This window comes from Trachemys scripta, chromosome 14 (genome assembly GCF_013100865.1).
Source record: "Trachemys scripta elegans isolate TJP31775 chromosome 14, CAS_Tse_1.0, whole genome shotgun sequence".
NCBI classification, from domain to species: domain Eukaryota; kingdom Metazoa; phylum Chordata; order Testudines; family Emydidae; genus Trachemys; species Trachemys scripta.
The window spans coordinates 15720419-15741419 of NC_048311.1; the positions used below are offsets into that span (position 1 = coordinate 15720419).

At 43.5% G+C, this 21001-nt stretch overlaps 1 protein-coding gene across 1 annotated transcript in view; it reads right to left on the bottom strand.

The window, feature by feature from the left end:
* TBCD (tubulin folding cofactor D) overlaps positions 1 to 21001 on the bottom strand; it is a gene marked incomplete at its 5' end in the record, with an annotated part of 241622 nt that overhangs the window by 81042 nt on the left and 139579 nt on the right. The window contains 3 exon segments of the mRNA XM_034789910.1: positions 8465 to 8541; positions 9571 to 9633; positions 11795 to 11826. Coding sequence (XP_034645801.1) covers positions 8465 to 8541; positions 9571 to 9633; positions 11795 to 11826 — 172 coding nt within the window.

Consider the following 21001-nt stretch of genomic DNA (forward strand, 5'->3'; position numbering starts at 1 on the left):
GCATATGAAAAGAAAAGAAGCATGTACTCTTCATTCCCTATTAATAATAATAATAATAATGATACTTTCATAATAACATAGGTGTTCTCAACTGTGAATAATAAGGACTGGTAAGACAAGAGTTTTCTCTGTCATCTCGCAATTCTACTCAAAAAAATATTTGAGATATGAAGCAGATCAGGTAATATCTTTTCAGTGGACTAACTTCTGTTGGTGGAAGGTACAAGCTTTCAAGAATGAAAGCTTGTGCCTTCAGGTCAAGAAGAGCTCTGTGTATCCTGAAAGCGTGTACCTTCCACCAACAGAAGTTGGTCCAATAAAAGATATGACCTCACCTCCGCTCTTTCAAGTATCCTGGACCCAAAACAGCTATAACACCACAAACGCCTCAAAAATATTCATCAGATTTGATCTCCATGCTGAGCCAGAGATTTTGTAGAAGGAATCGTATTTATTTTAAAATTGCTGATTACTCTAAAACGCTGTACTAGGCAGGTACTTGGAAACATGAAAAATTATCTTCTCACCAACATGGAGCCATATCTTAGCGTCACATAAAATACCTGGATGTAAAAACCATCACTATTCACTGTTTACTTGCATGAAACTGCATTATATAAGTAAAGTAGATGCCAAGAAAAAAGATTAACTCTCTGTCCTTGAAACATCTTTTTTTAAATCAGGGGAAGGATACTCACCCAATAGGCAACATCCAACTAAGGTTAGCTTTAAAATCAAGGGTTTTGGTTCAAATTCTCTTGACTTAAGTCTATGATCAATTGTCTATGAGCTCAGTGTCAATTTCCTGCAATAAATCACCTGTCAAACTTCTTGGCTACATCACTACAGTTTTCATGGGTAAATCAAGAACTCCCAAATTTCTGCTTTTAGATTCTTCTCCAATGATTTGGATACCTTCCTGTCTTCTCCTTCTCTCCTGAGTTTGTATGTATTTAAAAAAACTGGACTACCAGTACCCATGCATTTTTGTAATTAAAAGGGGCTAGAGAAGGGAATTTTCTTAAGCTTGTCTGTGGTTAGAAAAGTATCCATGTGAAAAAAAGACAGTTACCTTTTCCGTAATTGGTGTTCTTCAAGATGTGTTGCTCATGTCTATTCCACAATAGGTGTGCATGCTCGCCACGTGCACTGATGCCGGAAGTTTTTCCCCTAGCAGTACCCATAGGGGAGCGCCCTAGCAACCCCTGGAGTGGCGCCTCCATGGCACGGTATAAGGGACGCTATGGGCTCCCCCCACCCTCAGTTCCTTCTTGTCAGACAATTCCGACAGAGGGGAAGAAGGGCGGGATGCGGAAGAGATGAGCAACACATCTCGAAGAACACCAGTTATGGAAAAGGTAACTGTCTTTTCTTCTTCGAGTGATTGCGCATGTGTATTCCACAATAGGTGATTCCAAGCTATATCAGTTGGAGGTGGGAAGGAGTTCACAAACTCTCAGGATGGAGAACGGTCCTGCTGAACCCGGCATCCTCCCTGGTCTGAGAGACAATCACATAATGCGAGGTGAACGTGTAAACTGAGGACCACGTGGCAGCCCTACCAATGTCCTGAATGGGGACATGGGCCAAAAAGGCAGCCGACGAAGCCTGCACCCTAGTCGAGTGCGCCTTCACAATTGGTGGCGGAGGGATTCCCACCAGGTCATAACAGGTACGGATGCACAAGGTGATCCAGTTTGAAAGCCACTGAGTGGAGATTGGCCGACCTTTCATGCACTCGGCCGAGGCAATGAACAGTTGCGATGACTTTCTGAACGGCTTAATCCACTCCAGGTAAAAAGCCAGAGCCCATCTCACATCCAATGTGTGGAGGCGGAGCTTCTCATTGGACGCATGGGGCTTGGCGCAGAGGAGCGGCAGAAAAATGTCCTGACCCATGTGATAGGCAGAGACCACCTTTGGGAGGAACGAAGAGTGTGGGCAGAGCTGGACCTTATCTTTATGAAATACCGTGTAGAGGGGCTCGGAGGTCAGGGCCCTGAGTTCCGAGACCCACCTAGCTGATGTGATCGGGACCAGGAAGGCCACCTTCCACGAGAGGTGTGACCAAGAGCACGTGGCTAGTGGCTCAAACGGGGGCCCTGTGAGACAGGCCAACACCAGGTTTAGGTCCCACTGTGGGACTGGGGCCTAACATATGGGAAGAGACGATCCAACCCCTTGAGGAATCGGCCAGTCATAACATGGGAGAATACCGTGTGGCCCTGCACCGGCGGATGGAAGGCCGATATGCCGCCAGGTGTACCTTGACTGACGAGGGCGCCAGGCCCTGGGCTCTAAGGTGAAGGAGGTAGTCCAGAATAAGCTGGATCGGGGCAGTCACCGGGGAAACGCCCCGCTCATCTGCCCATCTGGAAAACAGAGACCACTTTGCCAAGTAGGCTCGGCTCGGGGGGGGCGCCTGCTTTCTAGGAGGATGCGCTAAACCCCTTCCAAGCACGTCCTTTCCTCTCTACCTAACCATTGAGCAGCCATGCCGTGAGGTGGCATGCCACTAGGTTGGGGTGGAGGCGGTGGCCCTGGTCCTGAGAGAGGGTCCCGTACCAATGCTGCCAGAGCCATGCCGGGGCAATCAGACGGACACCGGCCTTGTCCATCTTTATCTTTCCCAGGACCTCGCCGACCAGCGGGAATGGGGGGAAAAAGGCATAGAGTAACTGACTTGACCAGGACAGGAAAAAGGCATCAGAGATAGCGCCCTGTCCCAGCCCCCCACCGGAGCAGAACCAGGGACAGTGACAGTTCTGCCGAGTCACGAACAGGTCCACCTAGGGAGTTTCCCACACTTGCAAAAGCCTGTGCACCACCTCTGGGTGGAGAGGCCACTCATGCGGAGAGGAGACGTCCCTGCTCAAGCGATCCGTCCATGCGTCCCGCATGCCCGGCAGATGGAAGGCCTGTAGGCAGATGTTATGGGCTATACAGAAGTCCCTCAGCCTGAGGCCTTCGCAGCAGAGGGCAGAGGATCGTGCCCCGCCTTGCCTGTTGACGTGGAACATCGAGGCCATGTTGTCTGTGAGGACCCTGACCACCCGGCCATCCAGGTGCGAGCAGAAGGCCATGCACGACAGCCGTACCGCCCTGAGCTCCTTGATGGTTATGTGGAGGGTCAGATCCTGAGCCGATCACAGACCTTGGGTCTGAATGTTCCCCATATGGGCCCCCCATTCCAGGTCCAACATGTCGGACACCAGTTCCAGCGACGGGGCCCTGCCCTTGAACGGGACTCCTTGGAGCACGTTTCTCGTGGAGGACCACCACCATAGGGAGGTGATTACCGGCTCGGGCACTGTGAGGACTTTGTCCATCCTGTCCCTGGCCTGGGAGAACTCCGTGGCCAACCAGAGCTGGAGGGGCCTCATCCTGAGTCTGGCGTGACGGACCACATATGTGACCCAAGAGCTGGAGGCATGCTCTGGCTGTTGTCACCGGAAACCTTGTGACCGTGTCGATGAGCCCATTCAGGGTCTCAAACCTGTCCGGTGGGAGGGAGGCTCTGGCCAACGAGGCATCCAGGACCACCCCAATAAACTCTATGAGTTGTACCGGGACTAATATGGACTTGGTGTTGTTCACCAACAGGCCCAAAGTGGTGCACGTGGACAGAAGGAGCGCCACGTGATCCCGCACCTGTGATCGGGAGCTGCCCTTGACCAACCAGTCGTCCAGATAGGGGAAGATCTGGACCTCCCCGGCGCCTGAGGTAGGCCACCACCGACATACATTTCGTGAATATCCTGGGAGCAGTGGACAGGCCAAACAGGAGGACAATAAATTGGTAGCGTTCCTGCCCCACCATGAAACAGAGGAAGCATCTGTGCCCCTTGAATATATGAATGTGGAAGTACGCGTCCTGCAGATCGAGGGCAGCGTACCAGTCCCCGGGATCCAGGGAGAGGATGATGGAGGCCAGGGAGACCATGCGGAACTTGAGCTTCACCATGTATTGGTTCAGGCCTCGCAGGTCCAAGATGGGCCTGAGCCCCTCTTTGGCCTTTGGGATAAGGAAATAGCGGGAGTAGTACCCCTTGCCTTTGAACTTCCCCGGTATCGCTTCCACCGCTCCTAGACCCAAGAGCCGCCCCACCTCCTGCTCGAGCAGAGCCTGGTGCGAGGGGTGCCCCAGAAGGAATGGGGGCGAGGGGTGGTTGGGCCGGGTGGAAGTAAACTGGAGGATGTAGCCCGGGAGATGATGTTGAGGACCCACCGGTCCCAGGTCAGCCACGACCACTCCAGGAGGAAAGCACCCAACCGACTGGAGAAGGGAACTTTATTGAGGGTGGATCCCTGATGAGAACTGGCAGAGCGCCCCTGGAAAACCCCGTCAAAACCGCCTTTTTCCTGCTTGCTTGCCCTTGGAAGACCCAGCCTGGGGGGCAGGCCGAGACTGTCTCTGTGGGCACCTTTATAATCCCACGATTATAATTCTTTATAATTCTTATAAGCGGTCTCGTATTTTGAATGGGTTGCCTGAGCGGGAGTCTGCTGCAGCTTGAACTTTGGTTTAGCCAGAGCTGGAACACAGAGACCCAGAGTCTGGAGAGTCATGTGGGAGTCTTTCAGGCCATGCAGCTTTGTATTCATTTGTTCTGCAAACAGAGCTTTGCCGTCAAATGGGAGGTCCTGCAGGGAGGTCTGTGCCTTGCTGGACAGCCCAGAGAGCATGAGCCATGACACCCTTCTCATGGACACCGCGGAGGCCCTGGACTGCGCGGCTGTGTCCGCTGCATCCGAAGCTGCCTGCGGGGTTGCCCTGGCAGCCGCTGTGCCCTCCTCCACCAGTGCTTTGAACTCCTTCCTGTCACGTTCCTGGAGGGAGTCCTCAAACTTGGGCAGGGAGCCCCACAGATTGAACTCACAGTGGCCCAGGAGAGTCTGGTGGTTCACCACCCATAACTGGAAGCTTGAGGACAAATACATTTTTCTTCCAAATGAGTCCAGCCTCTTTGAATCTTTATTTTTTGGGGTAGGGGCTGGTTGGCCCTGCCGTTCCCTGTGGTTAACCGACTCGACCACCAGGGAGTTAGGAGCAGGGTGGATGTATAAGTATTCATGCCCCTTGGCGGTTACAAAATACTTTCGTTCCGCTCTCTTAGAGATGGGGCACAATGAGGCCGGGGTTTGCCACAGGGCATTTGAAATTTTCACCACCCCTTTGTGGAGAGGCAAGGCCACCCTGCCCGGTGCCGAGGAGGACAGTACATTAAACAGAGAGTCCGAGGGCTCTTCCATCTCCTCTGCTTGGAGGTGGAGGCTTGATGCCACCCTTTTTAAGAGTTGTTGGGGGGCCCTAAAGTCCTCCTGTGGGACGGAGGGAGAGGAGCCATAATCGCCTCATCCGGGGAGAGTGAGGAGGCCAGTGCGGTATGGTGTGTATCCACTGGCAACCACCTGGTTTGTCTCCAGGCCCAGTGCCAAGGATGTACGTCCCACCGACTCCTTCCTCAGAGATCTGGAAAGGGAAGCCGATGGTCCCTCTGAGGCTCCGGCCACCGAGCTAGCCCCTACCAGGGCCTCCGTCGGGGGCCATGGTGCCCACTGGTACCATTGGGCTGACCATGGGACCCGGTGCCACTGCACCTGCTGTGGCACCGGCGGAGCTGGCTGTTCGGCCTGGCCCATCGATGGACAACTACCAAGGGAGGTTGGGCTGACATACAACCTGCCACTGTCCCTGGACCGGGAGGAGCATTGGTGCCGGGAGCAATGCGGACCACGGGACCATGATCCCGACATGGAGGACCAGTACCATCGGTAACAGCTGCTCCTCATTCGGCTCCGGCAAGCAGACCTGCGATGACAAGACGCCAACGATCGACATCCAGGGCTGCGGAGGCAGTGCCATGGCAGGGTCCTGGAGCGGGACAACGAACTGGGACGATGTCAATGTTCATGCCATGACCAACTGCAATAGCCCCTGCGAGACGAGGAACTTTGGCGTCGTCTGCCTTGGTCCCATTGGTGTTCGCTCCTTGAGGCGGAGTGGTGCCGAGAGTCTCTATCAGACGGAACCCAACCAGACAGCCTGGTGGGCGTCGAGGGCGATCCACATGGACTTTGACCTGAACGGACGCTGGGCGGCAAACAGCATCAGGAACATTCCCTCAACTGAGACCGGTACCGAGCCGGGGGTGACTACGAAGATCACAGCGGCGGCTTGCCTCTGGAGCACGGGACCAACATCGGCGGTGCTCCTGGTACCGGCATGGACATAACGTCCTGGGCAACCTGCAGGGCCTCCAGTGTGGAAGGAATCCAGACATCCGGGGAGGCCTGCTCCAAATGGGCCGGGCTACTCCATTCGACTTGAGTCGGAGGCCTAGAGGCCCGTGGGGATCGAGGGCTGCCCAACATGGGTCTAGCTTCTGTCCCGGGTTTACTCCGGTGCTGCGAGGAAGAAGCCCTCTTTCTAGCCTTCTTGGCATGCCCCGTGGACAGGGAGCAGTGCCGACTAGTCGATGGCACCGAAGGGTCGCCGCACACCGACACTGCAGTGCCCGGTGCCGACTCGGGGCGACGCTCCGGAGCCAGGGTTAGCACTGACTCCATCAGAATAGCCCGGAGCCTAATGTCCCTTTCTCTCTTCATCCGAGGCTTAAACGGCTTGCAAATCTTGCAGCGATCGCTGAGACGGGTTTCCCCCAAACAGCGTAAACAGTCCACATGCGGATCACTCACTAGCATAGATTGCTACAAGTGTCGCACGATTTAAAACCCGGGGCACGGGGCATGCTCTGGCCCGGGTGTTCTAGCTAAACTAAACTAACTAAACATCTAACTACCTACAGGTACCATACACTGAACAAACAAGCAGTTTTGGGCATGAGCTACAGCAAAGCTGGAGCAGAGCAGTTCCGAAGCACCTTCACTGGTGGCAAGAAGGAACTGGGGGGGGGGGGAGGGGGAGTCCACAGCGCCCCTTATACCGTGCCATGGAGGTGCCACTCCAGGGGTCGCTAGTGTGCTCTCCTAAGGGTACTGCTAGGGGGAAAACTTCCGGCACCGGTGCACATGGTGAGCATGCACACCTATTGTGGAATACACATGAGCAATCACTCGAAGAAGAATGCTACCTTCTACTCAATGTAACGTGTGTGTTTTGAGTTATATTTGCTTGCTTTACTGACAAAAACTTTTTTTTATTCAGGTTAGCACTACGGAGTCAACAAAACTATGTTCCAGCAAGCTGGATACTATTCTGCTTCACACATCAGTAACATTTTCAGAATGATGTTAGAGGTCGAAGGAACACAGCTGGATTTTTACATCGCTGAGTTGGTAGTCCTGGTAAATTGGACAACCACATTAAATCTGATTTGAAAAAGTCATCAGGAGAGCATAATTGTGGCAGCTTTTAAAGGAATTCCCTGAGAACCCTCCCTCTGCCCCCATAATTCCCCAGTCAGCAAACTTTATTCTATACATAGCATAGATAAAGCAATCTCAAACCAGAGTCTCCTGGTATTAAGAGGGAAAGACATATGAAATGTGAAATGTCATCCTTTCTCCAATCATTGGGAAAGCAGGGCAGCAAGTTCAACACATACTATTTATAACTGTATGCATAACAACATTGCATTAAACTGCCACTACCATAATGAAAATTGAGACATACAAAATAAAACAGCAGGAAAGGCAAAGTGAAGCCCCTTAAATAAAATAAAATCAGCAAAGCAAGATAACTTCAAAGGCAATCATCAAACGGCAGACATATAGGAGACGTCAGCATGAAGCAATACTGTCAGTAACTGCCATTGTTAGCTCATGAGTATTACTCTCTTCAAATGTGCTAATAAGAATACCTTTACAATATCAACTGTCGAAGGTGGAAAGTATCACTCAAAAGATGATTTTTGGAATTCTGGAGACTGTATCGTTACAAGAAAGGAACTCCTTTAGCCAACTTAAGAGATGAACATTCAGGAATCTCTCATATCCCTCAGGAAAAGAAAATGAAACTTTCACAAGGCAAAACACACAGACCACTTAAGAGCCTACAAAAGAGTTGTCTGTTTAAGTGTGCATGCAAACAAATACAGTACACAGAGTATTAAGAGAAAAGGAGACTGGAGAACTACAGAATAAATAATCACAAAGGGGGAAATTTACAAAAGCAAAGATGATACTGCTTGGTTTTAAAGTTGTGAAAGCATTTCTGATAAACTCCACACAAGGCAATCCAGTCAGGTTACACCATTCTACAGCAGGAGGAGACAGAATTCCAAAAAGGACAAAACCATTTGTCTTCCTAGTCCTTTTAGCTCCACTGTTAATTTCTGTTTTTTTAAAACCATTAGTTCTCCTATCCCACATCAGGAAGTGAGAACTTCTAGTATAACAAAGGCTACAACGCTGCTGAGAGCAACAAGGAAAATATATCATCAGGAATGTTTACCTTCAGAGTATTTGTTTAATAAAGCCGAAGAGGATAGAATTACTGTACCTTTATTTGCTGTCTTGCAGTGCTTGAAACAAGAGGCAGACTTCTTAAACTGTCATTTATCAACCATTGCCAGCCATCTGGAGCAGTAGAAAAGATATTCAGTATAATTTTAGTGACATAATCTTAGGTATATTGACATCTATTTATAGTGGTCAGCAATTCATTAAAAATTACTTATTTTTCTTTGCTCTTTCTAAAATAACTGAAGGTGTGAATTACAATGAATGTAGTTATTTTGTTTCAATTCACTGAATACACAAGCCATAGGGCTCTGTGTTCTTCTCCTGAGCCTGTAATGTGAGGAACACATAGGAAGAAACAATTTGTAACAACTTATTCAGGACAGATGCTGCTAAGGATCCAGCCCTTCTCAGGCCAGCTCTACGCTACAATTTACTTTGGGGTAACTTATGTCGTTCTGGGGTGTGAATAAGTGGCGACCACCCTCCCCGAGCAGCGTAAGTTACGCCACCTAAGCTCTGGTCTGGAGAGTGCTGGGTCAATGGGAGAGCTTCTCCTACCAAAATAGCTACCACCTCTCGCAAAGGTAGATTTATTATGCTGACAAGAGAGCTCTCTCCCACTGGCATAGAGTGTCTTCATCAGAGGTGCTACATCAATGCAGCTGTGCCAATGTAGCGCTTCTAGTGTAGACTAGCCCTCAGTCAAAAACAATCACCATGATGCAGGATTTCATAGGTGGGGAGTACAAAAAAAAAGGGCATTTCATCAGGAACCCTCTATTTGAAGAAAAAATAATAAAGGTTACTGACCAACCCTTAATCAAGAAGAAATGCTGAAAAGGAGACGCTTATTTTCCCACTGCTAAATTTTATGATTTTCAGATACTTTTTGACAACTTTAAGAGAAAGAGGCTTGTTTGGGGGTGACACAAACAAAAATTTTCTTAGTACACTGCTAAATGCAATATCTTCAACCACAGATTTGTGTACCTTTTTGAGATTTGTTAACCTACCCTAACACACTAACATCTTGTAACCAAAACTTAGTTTCCTTGGATAACATCACTGGCTCATACTATGTAACCTTAAAGAATTATAATTAGAATTATGTCATAATATAAGACCATTGTAAGTATCACATACCGATTATGGGATCCTCTCTAAATGGCATTTTTGAAAGTGACAACTTTTCAATTAAAGTGCAGACTGTGAGGGGGGAAAAAAAGGCAATTATATCATTTCTGAAAATAGTAACTTGCAATAATTTTGACAAAATGCAGTCACATACCAATACTGATGTAATAAATACGGTTATAAAAGAGTATTTAAAACAGAAGAGCAAAAAAATGTTGCAAATAAAAATATTCTAACATTATAGCTCAAAAATAAATATGCAACAAGGAAACTGAAATGGAATTATGCTTGTGGTTCCAACATCAAAAAAGATCTTATGCTACAGTAACTGGGGTCTTTCCAGATGTGGTAGTCCCACTGTAAGATACTTAGGCATGTGAGATCAGATTTTATTTTTAATAGCTGTGTCTGTTGGGGCCATAAATGCCTCCTCATGCTCCCATGCGAAGACAAAGAGCGGAGTGGCCAAGAATCTCTCATAGTTCCCTCACAACTCAAAGCCCATCTTGGTTGAAGACTCCAAAATGTGGGGACTGGAGGACGGGAAATGGGATCTATGCTGACTATAATATCTCAGAGAAGGACAGTTACTGTAGGGTAAGTAACCATTCTCTCTTCTTTGAGTATGGTGTCAGTGTGGACTTCATTGTAGGTGACTGGCAAGCAGTATCCCTATAGGACACTGGGAATGAATGAGGAGTTTCAGTTGTATCTGTCAAACAGTGATTGTAGTACTGCTCTCCCAAAACAGGCATCCAACCTATCCACTAAAACCAAGGAGCAATGTTTGACGAAGGCCAGGGGTATTACTCTACATAGCCACCTTATAGATTTCTGATAGCACATGCCTGAAGCAGGCAGAAGATGTTGCTTGTGCTCTGGTGGAGGGAGCACTTGATGTTCAGTGAGAGAGTACACAAGCCATAGCAAGACTTAGTGTGTTATCCATTTCCATAGTTTTTGTGATGAGATGGTTAGATCTCTAGAACACCTGATTAGGGCTAAAAGTAGATAGGGAAAAAATCTGAATGGTTTCATCCTGTCAATGTAATCTAATGTGTGTAATTTCTTTTCCCCCATTGCCAAACATGGCTTCAAGAAGAAGACAGGCAGGTTGATTAACTGGTTTAGGTAAACTTCTGAGGACAACCTTAGGAATGAGCTTCAGGTGAGGTCTCAGCAAAACCTTGTTCCTATGTAATGTCATATAGCAAGGTTCAGCCATAAGTGCCTGAAGCTCCCTCACTCTTCTGGCTGAAGTGATAGCCACAAGGAAGATCATCTTTCAGAGTGAGGTGATGCAAGGGGCATTCTGATAGAGGTTCAAATTGGGGCTCCATGAAAATCTAGAGTATTATTGAGGTCCCAGGCAGGGGTGGGTTCTCATACTGGTGGCTTAACATTTGGTAACATTGGGTGAGAGAAGACCAAACACAACTGCACAGGTGCATGCAAAGCTGAAATTGCTGTGACATGGATCTTAATCCATGTTGAACAAAAGGCCAGCCTGCTATAAGTGCAATCAGTAGTCAAAGTGGACTTTGCATATCAAGAACCTCTTCCATTTAAAAGAATAAGTTTCCCTGCTCTGTATCAAGATTTCCTGGACCTGTAGGGAGCAGTCCAGGTCAATGGTACTAAACACCCAATAGCCACATCTTCAGGTGCAATGACTTCAAGTCTGGATGAAGCATCTGGCCATAGTGCATAAGATCAGCTCCAGGTGGTTTGGGAGCTTTTTGAATAGCAGTGCCATAGGATAATGCCTCAGATCCAGCTTCAGTGCCAGATGCCACCCCAATACCAATGATGTCTCCTTCACTACACTACCCTGATTCATCTCCAGAGTGGTTCTATCCTGTGCACTGAATGAGGTAGGGGTCCTGTGCAAAAAAATAGTATGTGATCATGTAATTAGACACAGTCATAATGTATATGATACCGGGGCCAAATTTAAGATTGCATCAACAATCTGAATACTGGCATTTCTTTAATTCTGAATACTTGACTTTGCAATTTTAACGTTCTTTTAATGTAAGTTGTGTAGATGGGTGGGTGGGATGTGCATGCGAGAGAGAGAGATCTTATATATACAGTACTGATATTGCAAGAAAACAATGGAATGCTGAGAGATGCAAAGTTGAGGTAAATAGAGTAAATTAACTAACATATATTTGCTATTTTAATTCAATGAAAATAGCGCCAGCCAGTGAACATGCAGAGGGACACCTACCGGCTGGTCTCATTAGTTCTCCACCTAAACCCCTGGAAAATAGAAATGAAAAGGTATTATTTTCAGATGATCAATTACTATATACAATTAGGTATGCTGCTTACTGGAACACAAGAAGTTTTTAGATGAAAAGTATCCACAGAAGTTCAACAAGTAACACTCAAGTCTTCCCAAGATTAGGTTTGTAATCCCTCCAATCCCTTATGTTTGACCAACTCTCAAACAGCACTGTCCCATCTACTGCCTTAATTCACTACAAAATGCTCTATACAAAACCTTATTCTACACTCCATCTTTTCTTTTCCAAAGAACACAGACCTAATTTCTCTAATCCTATTTGAAAAATAAAAGGCACTCAGGTTCATGCTTTTTTCTGATAGCCTCACTTTAGAAATACTATGGCCTTGTGGAATTTACCACAGGATTTTTCAGTCACAAAAATCTGTCACCATACTACAGTCTTTCCACTTGAGAAGCAATTGTTTGAAAATCTTTTCAAAAGATATTAGAACTTTATTCTCTAGTTTATTCTTTTATATCAGAGCATAAAGCTTCAAAGCCTCTTTGCTTAGTGTTATCTGGTAATAGAAAAACTAAGTTTAAAGCTTTAGAATACAGATACATGCCTTCTACATAGGATGGATTTTTGGAAGAGCTCTCCAACAATATACCACTCAACACAATTACACTGGTAGTCCAGGCAATGCAGACCTGCCAACCCTACAGGTTTTCCCATAAGTTATGGATTTGCAGACCTTTCTATGGGGAAATCTGCTGGGTTTGGCTGCTGTTCCTCATAACCCCTGCCTCCTAGGAAGGGCAATCAATCCATTATTCAGCATTTCACTAAACTGACACAAGGTATCAACCTACTTATATTCTAAGTGTTACTGTAGTGTTGGCACTCCCTATTTCCCTCCCCCACTCCCCTAAAAACCCACACACTATCTGCAAATTTCATGACCTACCTGAACGTGCTTCCTTCAAGGTTTATAGATCAAATTTAGTCCTTAAACTGACTGCTGCAGTACCAGTTTCCATTAACCAACTACTTTCTATACAATTCTGGAGCCTTAAAATGCTAACTCAGTTCTACAGAAAATGACTTTTTAATAGAAGCTCAGTGTAATTCAATGAAATTCACTCACTGGGGTAGGAAATCCCTTGCAGGAGAGTTGGAATGGTAAAGCTCCCAGATCGCAGACCTAATATTTATTTGAACATGAATGTTTACTTCCACTTTATTTAGACCCCAATTAGAACCAAGTAACAGTACTTTGTTTTTAATTTACATGCAAATTCAAATTACTTTCACAGAATTATTTTTAAAGTCATAATTTTGAAAGAAGTTTGGAATCTCCTTTTCAAATTACAAGGATAACCTTACATGGAGTATTTTAGAACTGAACAGCTTCTATGGCATCATAAGCAGTAAGTGTTATTCAGGTGTCTGAATACATCAATCTGGAAGTTTTCCAGAAAGTCAAGAACCTCTGCTGACATACAGTATTCCATATTAGCATTAGTCTTGGATTAATGGTGATTTACATGGTCTTTGTTGAATGGAAACTATTAAATAAGTCCTGCCATGCTTTCACAACACCAGAATCCCAAAGAGTATGCTTCCCCCTTCCCAAAACTTAAAAACCTGCTATCTGATTTCCAACTTTACATGCACATATACACAATACCAAAACATTTCATACTTTCATTACATAAAGCAACTGCTCGCTGATATTCATATTATTTGTTGATTCTGTTTTGACTTTAGGCTAGATTGTAAATTCTTTTCCACATAGAGGTTCATTAACAATCTTTTCTTCACATGTTACACATATAAGAATTTCTTCAGAGAAGTCTGCAGCTCACCTATTTGCTAACAGACCTAGAGTGCCAACTGAAGATAATTAAACATACTTAAATAACAAGAATTAAAACATTAGTAGCATTCTCATGTGCACAAATTCCTCAAGTGGTACAAAAACACTACCAATATATATGATGGTCACCATTACCTATAAAACATAAATGTTCTATACTGAAAAACATTAAGAGACTTATCAAGCCAGATTAAGACTGGAATCAAGTTTGGACATTTAAGCTCTGAAGTAACAGAGGGTCCTGTGGCACCTTTAAGACTAAGAGAAGTATTGGGAGCATAAGCTTTCGTGGGTAAGAACCTCACTTCTTCAGATGCAAGTAATGGAAATTTCCAGAGGCAGGTATAAATCAGTATGGAGATAACGAGGTTAGTTCAATCAGGGAAGGTGAGGTGCTCTGCTAGCAGTTGAGGTGCCACCTTAGTGCCACCAAGGGAGGAGAAACTGCTTCTGTAGTTGGATAGCCATTCACAGTCTTTGTTTAATCCTGATCTGATGGTCTCAATTTTGCAAATGAACTGGAGCTCAGCAGTTTCTCTTTGGAGTCTGGTCCTGAAGTTTTTTTGCTGTAAGATGGCTACCTTTACACCTGCACGTCCACCAATGTTATATATGCCATCATGTCCCAGCAATGCCCCTCTGCTATGTACATTGGCCAAACTGGACAGTCACTACACAAGAGGATAAATGGACACAAGTCAGATATCAGGAATGGCAATATACAAAAACCTGTAGGAGAACACTTCAGCCTCCCTGGCCACACAATAGCAGATGTAAAGGTAGCCATCTTACAGCAAAAAAATCTGATGGGATTTGTTATGCTCATCTTCAAATGATGTGGAAACTAAATTAGGCTCAACTAGCATGGAACCAACCAAAGGTCACTGAATCATAGAATTTGGATCATAGGGAAAAAAAAACAAAAAAACTTTTTTTTCCCCTGTAGACACAAGACTATGGGTGAAATCCTGACTCAACTGAAGTCAATAGTAATTTTGAAAATGATGTAAACAGAGTTCTCACTTTTTGCCTCCTTTTCAGACATCTGACAAAAAAATAGGTTTCCCTGAACACAAAGAAGCTGAGAACTAGCTGATCTACATGCTAGTAGAGGGACCTATCTTTCATAGCTACTAAATCTATTTGCAATCATTCTTCCTTCTAGCAACCACTAAAGTCTCATTAGACATTACCCTATTTCAAAACTTGAAGGCTGATATAAAATACTTTGCTTGTAGATATAAAATACATCACCACCATCTGAATATCAGTTTAAACAAAAAGCAGTTCTTGAAGACATAAGGAAGAACCAGTGTTGCTGGGTGTAAAATTATTTGAAAATTATTTGGATTTGTGGGAATTGAAAGAGCAATCTTTTCGCAAGACTGGAATTTGCCTCCCACTAAGTTTAGATGCCTCAGAGTCTTTCACTGGGATGCATGCCAAGAGACATGCTTGCCCTGAAACTACTGAGATTTCAAAGACCTTTGAGGTTGTTAACAATGAGGCAAGCTTATTATCCTTAGCCTGGTACTTGCAGATACCTGCAGGCTGTCTTACCCTCTCAACAAGGTTGAAATATCCTAGACTTTTCATTGGAAGCACAAAGCTTTTGCAACACTTGAGCCATGTCTAGGAGGTTTGTTAGGGAAAAAAGGGTGGGATTTGGAATACTTGATTTGGAAGTTTTGTCACCCCAGTAATCAGAGCCATGATACATACTTATATTTCAACTCATTGCAAAACAGCTGTGCTTGATCAGCCAGTTCTTAAAAGTTAGGCAAGTCATCACATTTTGTTGCATAAGGATGCTGCAACAACAGCTGAACACATTAGTTAGCACCCAAGGAACGATCCCAACACAGAACACGATAGTGTAAACTCAAAGTTCCATGTTTACCATATTACAAATGTGAAATACCTTCTTATATATGTAGCTATCTACAACATACAGACAGTCTCTGAATTCAAAGCAATGAGATCAAAGCAAAACAACATGCAGTATGTGGCAACAAATGACTCAAGGAAGTGGGAGTTGCTCTTCACTAAAAAGGTTAATGGTGGCCAGATACTCAACACAATTAATATTAACAAGGAGGAAGAAATGCAAGCCAAAATGGGGAAAGAACAGGTTAAATTATACAGAGATAAGTTAGATGTATTCAAATAGACAGAGCCCAATAAAATTCATCCTAGGGTACTTGAGGAACTAGTTAAGGCAATCTCAGAACCATTATCAATTATCTTCGAAAACTTATGGAGGACAGGTAACGCTTCAAAGGACTGGAGAAAAGTCAAACATAGTACCTATCTTTAAAAAAGGGAACAAAGAGGACCCAGAGAATTATAGACCAGTCAGCCTAACTTCAATACGTGGAAAGATGCTGGAACAAATTATTCAACAATGAATTTGTAAGCACCTAAAGGATATTAGGGTTATAAGGAATAACCAACATGGATTTCTCAGGAACAAATCATGCCAAACCAACCTAATTTCCTTCTTTGACAAAGTTAACTGGCCTAGGAGAAATGGGGAAGCAGTAGACATGACGTATCTTGATTTCTGTAAGACTTTTGACACAATCCATGTGACATTTTCATAAGCAAACTAGGAAATGTGGGCTAGATGAAATTACTATAAGGTGGGTGCACAAGTGGTTGAAAGACTGTACTCAAAGGTTTGCTGTCAAACTGGGAGGGCATATCTAGTTGGGTCTCAGTTACTTGAATAACGTAGTGGTGAATATGCTGGTAAAATATTATATATATAGACACCACGCTGAGAGCAGTTGCAAGTACTTTGGAGAATAGGATTAGAATTCAAAACGACCTTGACAAATCAGACAATTTGTTTGAAATCAACAAGATGAAATTAAATAAAGATAAGCGCAAAGTACTTAACTTAGGAAGGGAAAAATCAAATGCACAAATACAGAATGGGGAATAACTGGTTAGGTGGTAGTACTGGTGAAAAGGATCTGGGGGTTACAGTGGATCAAATATTGAATGTGTGTCGACAATATGATGCAGTTGCAAAAAAGCTAGTATTCTGGACTGCATTAACAGGAATGTCATATGTAAGGCATGGGAAGTAATTTTTCTGTAATTTTTCTGTTCTATTCGGCACTGATGAAGTCTCAGTTGGAGTACCATGTCCAATTCTGGGTGCCACACTTTAGGAAAGATGTGGACAAACTGGAGAGAGTCCAGAGGAGAACAACAAAAATGATGAAAGGTTTAGAAAACCTGACCTAGGAGGAAAGATTAAAAAACTGGGCATGTCTAGTCTTGAGAAAAGAAGACTGAGGAAGAATCTGGTAACAGTCTTCAAATATGTCCCCTGAAGATAGGACAAATAGTAATGGGCTTAATTTTCAGCAAGAGAGATTTAGGTTAGATATAAGGAAAATCTTTAACTCTAAAGGTAGTTAAATTCTCCCTTCCAAGGGAGCTTGTGGAATCCCCACCATTGGAGGTTTTTAAGAACAGGTTAGACAAACACCAGTCAGAGATGGTCTAGGTTTACTTGGTCCTGCCTAAGTGCGGGGGGCTGGACTTGGTAACCTCTCAAGGTCCCTTCTAGCCCTACATTTCTATAATTCTATGATTAACACTATGCATCATGGCATATTCAGCACTGACTGAAATCTTGAAGGCCTAATAAATCCACTGTTAGTAGTATAAAAGCCAGAGACAACTATCTGGAAGAAGCACAGCAACTTCAGCTTGTATCAATACTCTACTCATCTCTAAATCACCATGTTACCCCAGTCTTTATGGCAAGATATATATCAGCTTCAGAACTGGAGTCAAGAAACGAGATACAAGTTAATGTTCAGAATCGCTCTTCAACCTCATGTTTCCTTCTCAATCATATACAAAAAGATGCCTTTTAAAGAAAAGGATCATTATTTAAAATGTAACTTTATTCAAAGCTTCTTTGATAATGAATGCTACTACAATGCCTTAAGTACATTACAATAACGTCCCAGCTAACAAGAAAAGGCATCAACCATACTTGTTTCAAGGTCACCACCACACAGACTGGATTTAAAGTGCTTCAAATATAATTAGGCTGGGATATTGACCTCGTTTCCCACATGAGATATCTTAAGACATAACTCTCCACATGTGTCATGTTTGAAGCTTTTGTTTGCACTAGGTAATGCTTAAAGTAGGTATGGGCATGTCAATTTTTCCCAAACTACAAAATATCATACACACACAAAAAGGTATACTGGACCCAGGGCCGGCTCCAGGCACCAGCTGAGCAAGCAGGTGCTTGGGGTGGCCAAGGGGAAGGGGCGGCACGTCGGGCTCTTCGACGGCAATTCGGCAGAGGGTCCCTGGCCCTCTTGGAGGGAAGGACCTGCCGCCGAAGAAGAAAGCGGCACGGTAGAACTGCTGCCGATCGCGGCTTTTTTTTTTTTTTTCCCCCGCCGCTTGGGGCGGCAAAAACCCTGGAGTCAGCCCTGATTGGACCTGATGCTCGGCTCACACTGATGTAACTTCATTTGCTTTCCCTGGAATTACTCCTGATTTACATCAGATTGAAATCAAAACCAAGCCCATAGTATCTCATGCTTAACTAAAAACATACATGAAAATTCTTCAGCCAACCAGCACTCTTAAGAAAGCTTTTGGACAGAATTAGTCAATACCATGTCTAAAGGAAAGGAGAATGTAGGCAAATACTGAATTTGTGTAGACTTTAACTTTTTCATGACAACAGTAAATCTACAAAAACATTTAAGTAGGAGGTAAGGGAGGAACTAATGTATGAAAAAATGATTAATGAACCAGAGGGCAGGGAGATCTGTCTTAACAGCATATAAAAATAAAGATCTGATTACAGCAAATGTATTACACAATATCTCAATTTCTGAGACAATGCAAAATCTTGTTTGCATATTAAAAGCATGATCTGCCCTATAATTCTTTCAGGCATAACTTAAGTCCACAGTTCATAATTAGGTCAGTTTCACTAATGGTAATCATTAATAAAAGGCTAATTTACATGTAGTATGAGGTAAATCAATACCCCATTTAGAGCATTAAGACTTTTACTAAATCCTAGATGGGAGATATTAGGTGTATGAAAAGACCTTGTGATATAGCTGACTAGCAAGCTCATAGCCTCTCAAAATGTACTTTACAGCTATTAAAACTTGTTAATTACAACTTTTTAAACATGCAACTCTTTACACTTTACCTCAACTTCATTTTCTGGCAGGCCTTTGAAGTTTTATTGTGAAACTAGCTTATTCATCATGTTAAAATTCATTAGCATCAGAAAAACTAAATACTTTATTATAGTTTCACTTTTGTCCAGTATTAAATATACATTTATGACATTCATGAATGCATAAAAAAATCTTTTGAGGTAGTTTAAAGTTTAAGAACAGAAAGATGGAAATAAAATTTACTCAGGTGAAACAATTTCATTTTCAACATTCTTACTGGGTCTTGTTATACCCTGAAGATTCCAGGGAGTCATTTCTCAAATGGAAAGCATTATGTGCAGTAATTACTCATCATCAAACAAGTTCAACTTGTTCCACCAAGTGCTTGCCTAGTCATACCTAAGTCAAATTGCTGGTTTGCTTTTAGAACCTGAACCAAAGGTTTATTTTTCTTAGGCAATTTTAAAGAATTTTTTTATCCATAACAATAATATTTTTAAAATGTGCATTAAATTAGGCATATCCGTCTTGTATACAACTATTGCTTAGTGCAAATTATGGTTAATCGGTATGCTACTTGACAGAGAATTAAATTTAGAAGCCTTATCTGTGATGAAAACATTAGTAGGCATCTTATGAACACCAGTAAGTGCAAGATGTGCACTTTGTGACAAAAACAAAATTATACCCAAGCTCCACCCTGGCATTAAAGAATTTATAACAGCCAAAACAGCCACCCACAAAGCCACTATAACATGTAGCATCAGTGTTATAAACTAAGGCACATTAAGCCATGAACTAGTAGAAGCTAGCTCAAATCAACAAGTACGGCCTTTAAAAAGCAAATTTTAGTATCTTGAAACTTTGACAAATCCTAATGTGTTTTCATGGAATGGGAAAATTTTAAGTAATGTTACTGTCATAGATATTCAATTCTACACTACAAATGCACCAACAGAAATAATACAGCATCTTACAGTCAGATACACCATGTCCAAAGAGCTCAGCAACACAAACATCAAGAACATACACCGCAGTTTTACTTAACACAAGTTGTTTATTTGGATATTGATTCCCTTAGATCAAAGGGCCAAAACTTGAAGCCTGATTTCAGTGTTAACTCACTTTTTATCCAAATTCTCATGCAAATTACCCTTTACTTACTAGAGGATTTACTGAATAAGAACTGAATGAAAAAGAAACAATTCAATAAAGCTTCTATCTGGCCCAAGAATTGAAAAACAGAATTGAACTTCTTGTAGCACTGCTGACAATCGATTACACTGCTCTACAGCCAAAATGCTTCTGAAATAAATGTAGTCAAACTTTACTAATTCTGGGTCACTGAGAACCAAAATGATGCTTAAAATTGTTGATTGGCTCTAGTTTTCAAGATATGCTATTGGGTCAGTATATACGACCCTTGACTTGGGAATGGCAGAGGATAAGTGAGTTATAAAGGGAAGGGATCTCAATTTAAACCAGAAATGACTAAAATACATCTTTGACTGCATCTATGAATAAATCTATGACTGGGTTTGGACAGTACTTGCTTTTTAGGCAAAACAATGAATGATGCAATCTGAAGCTGGTATTGCATCATACATGATATGAATTGCATCATGTTATTCCTAGAAGTCATGGATGATGCAGTCATAATGAAGCTTACATCACTCTGCTGAACAAATTGCCCCATATCAGCTCTAGAAATCATACAGTGTTGTGCTCTCTTATTTGTCAGTGTTTGATTTTGCAAAGGGACACATTTCTGTTTAGCCAAAGTGAGCGAAATGCCTCGTACTTGTGTGAACAGTGCAGATAACTTCTGCTATGTTTGTGGTGAAGTGACTTTTGCATCACAAAAGCGCAGTATAATCACTATGGTTAAGAAAGCCTAGCACCTTTATTTTGGCTGCAAAACTGGAGATCAGGACAAGAGGTGGGCCCCACACATATGCCGCAACACTTGTGCAACAAATCTTTGCCAGCGGTTGAACAGGAAAAGGAAATCTATGCCTTTTGCAGTGCCAATGATTTGGAGAGAGCCAACAGATCATACCAGCAATTGTTACTTCTGCATGGTGCCTCCAGTTGGCAAAGGTGTGTCAAAGAAGAAAAAGTGGACTGTGCATTATCCAAACATT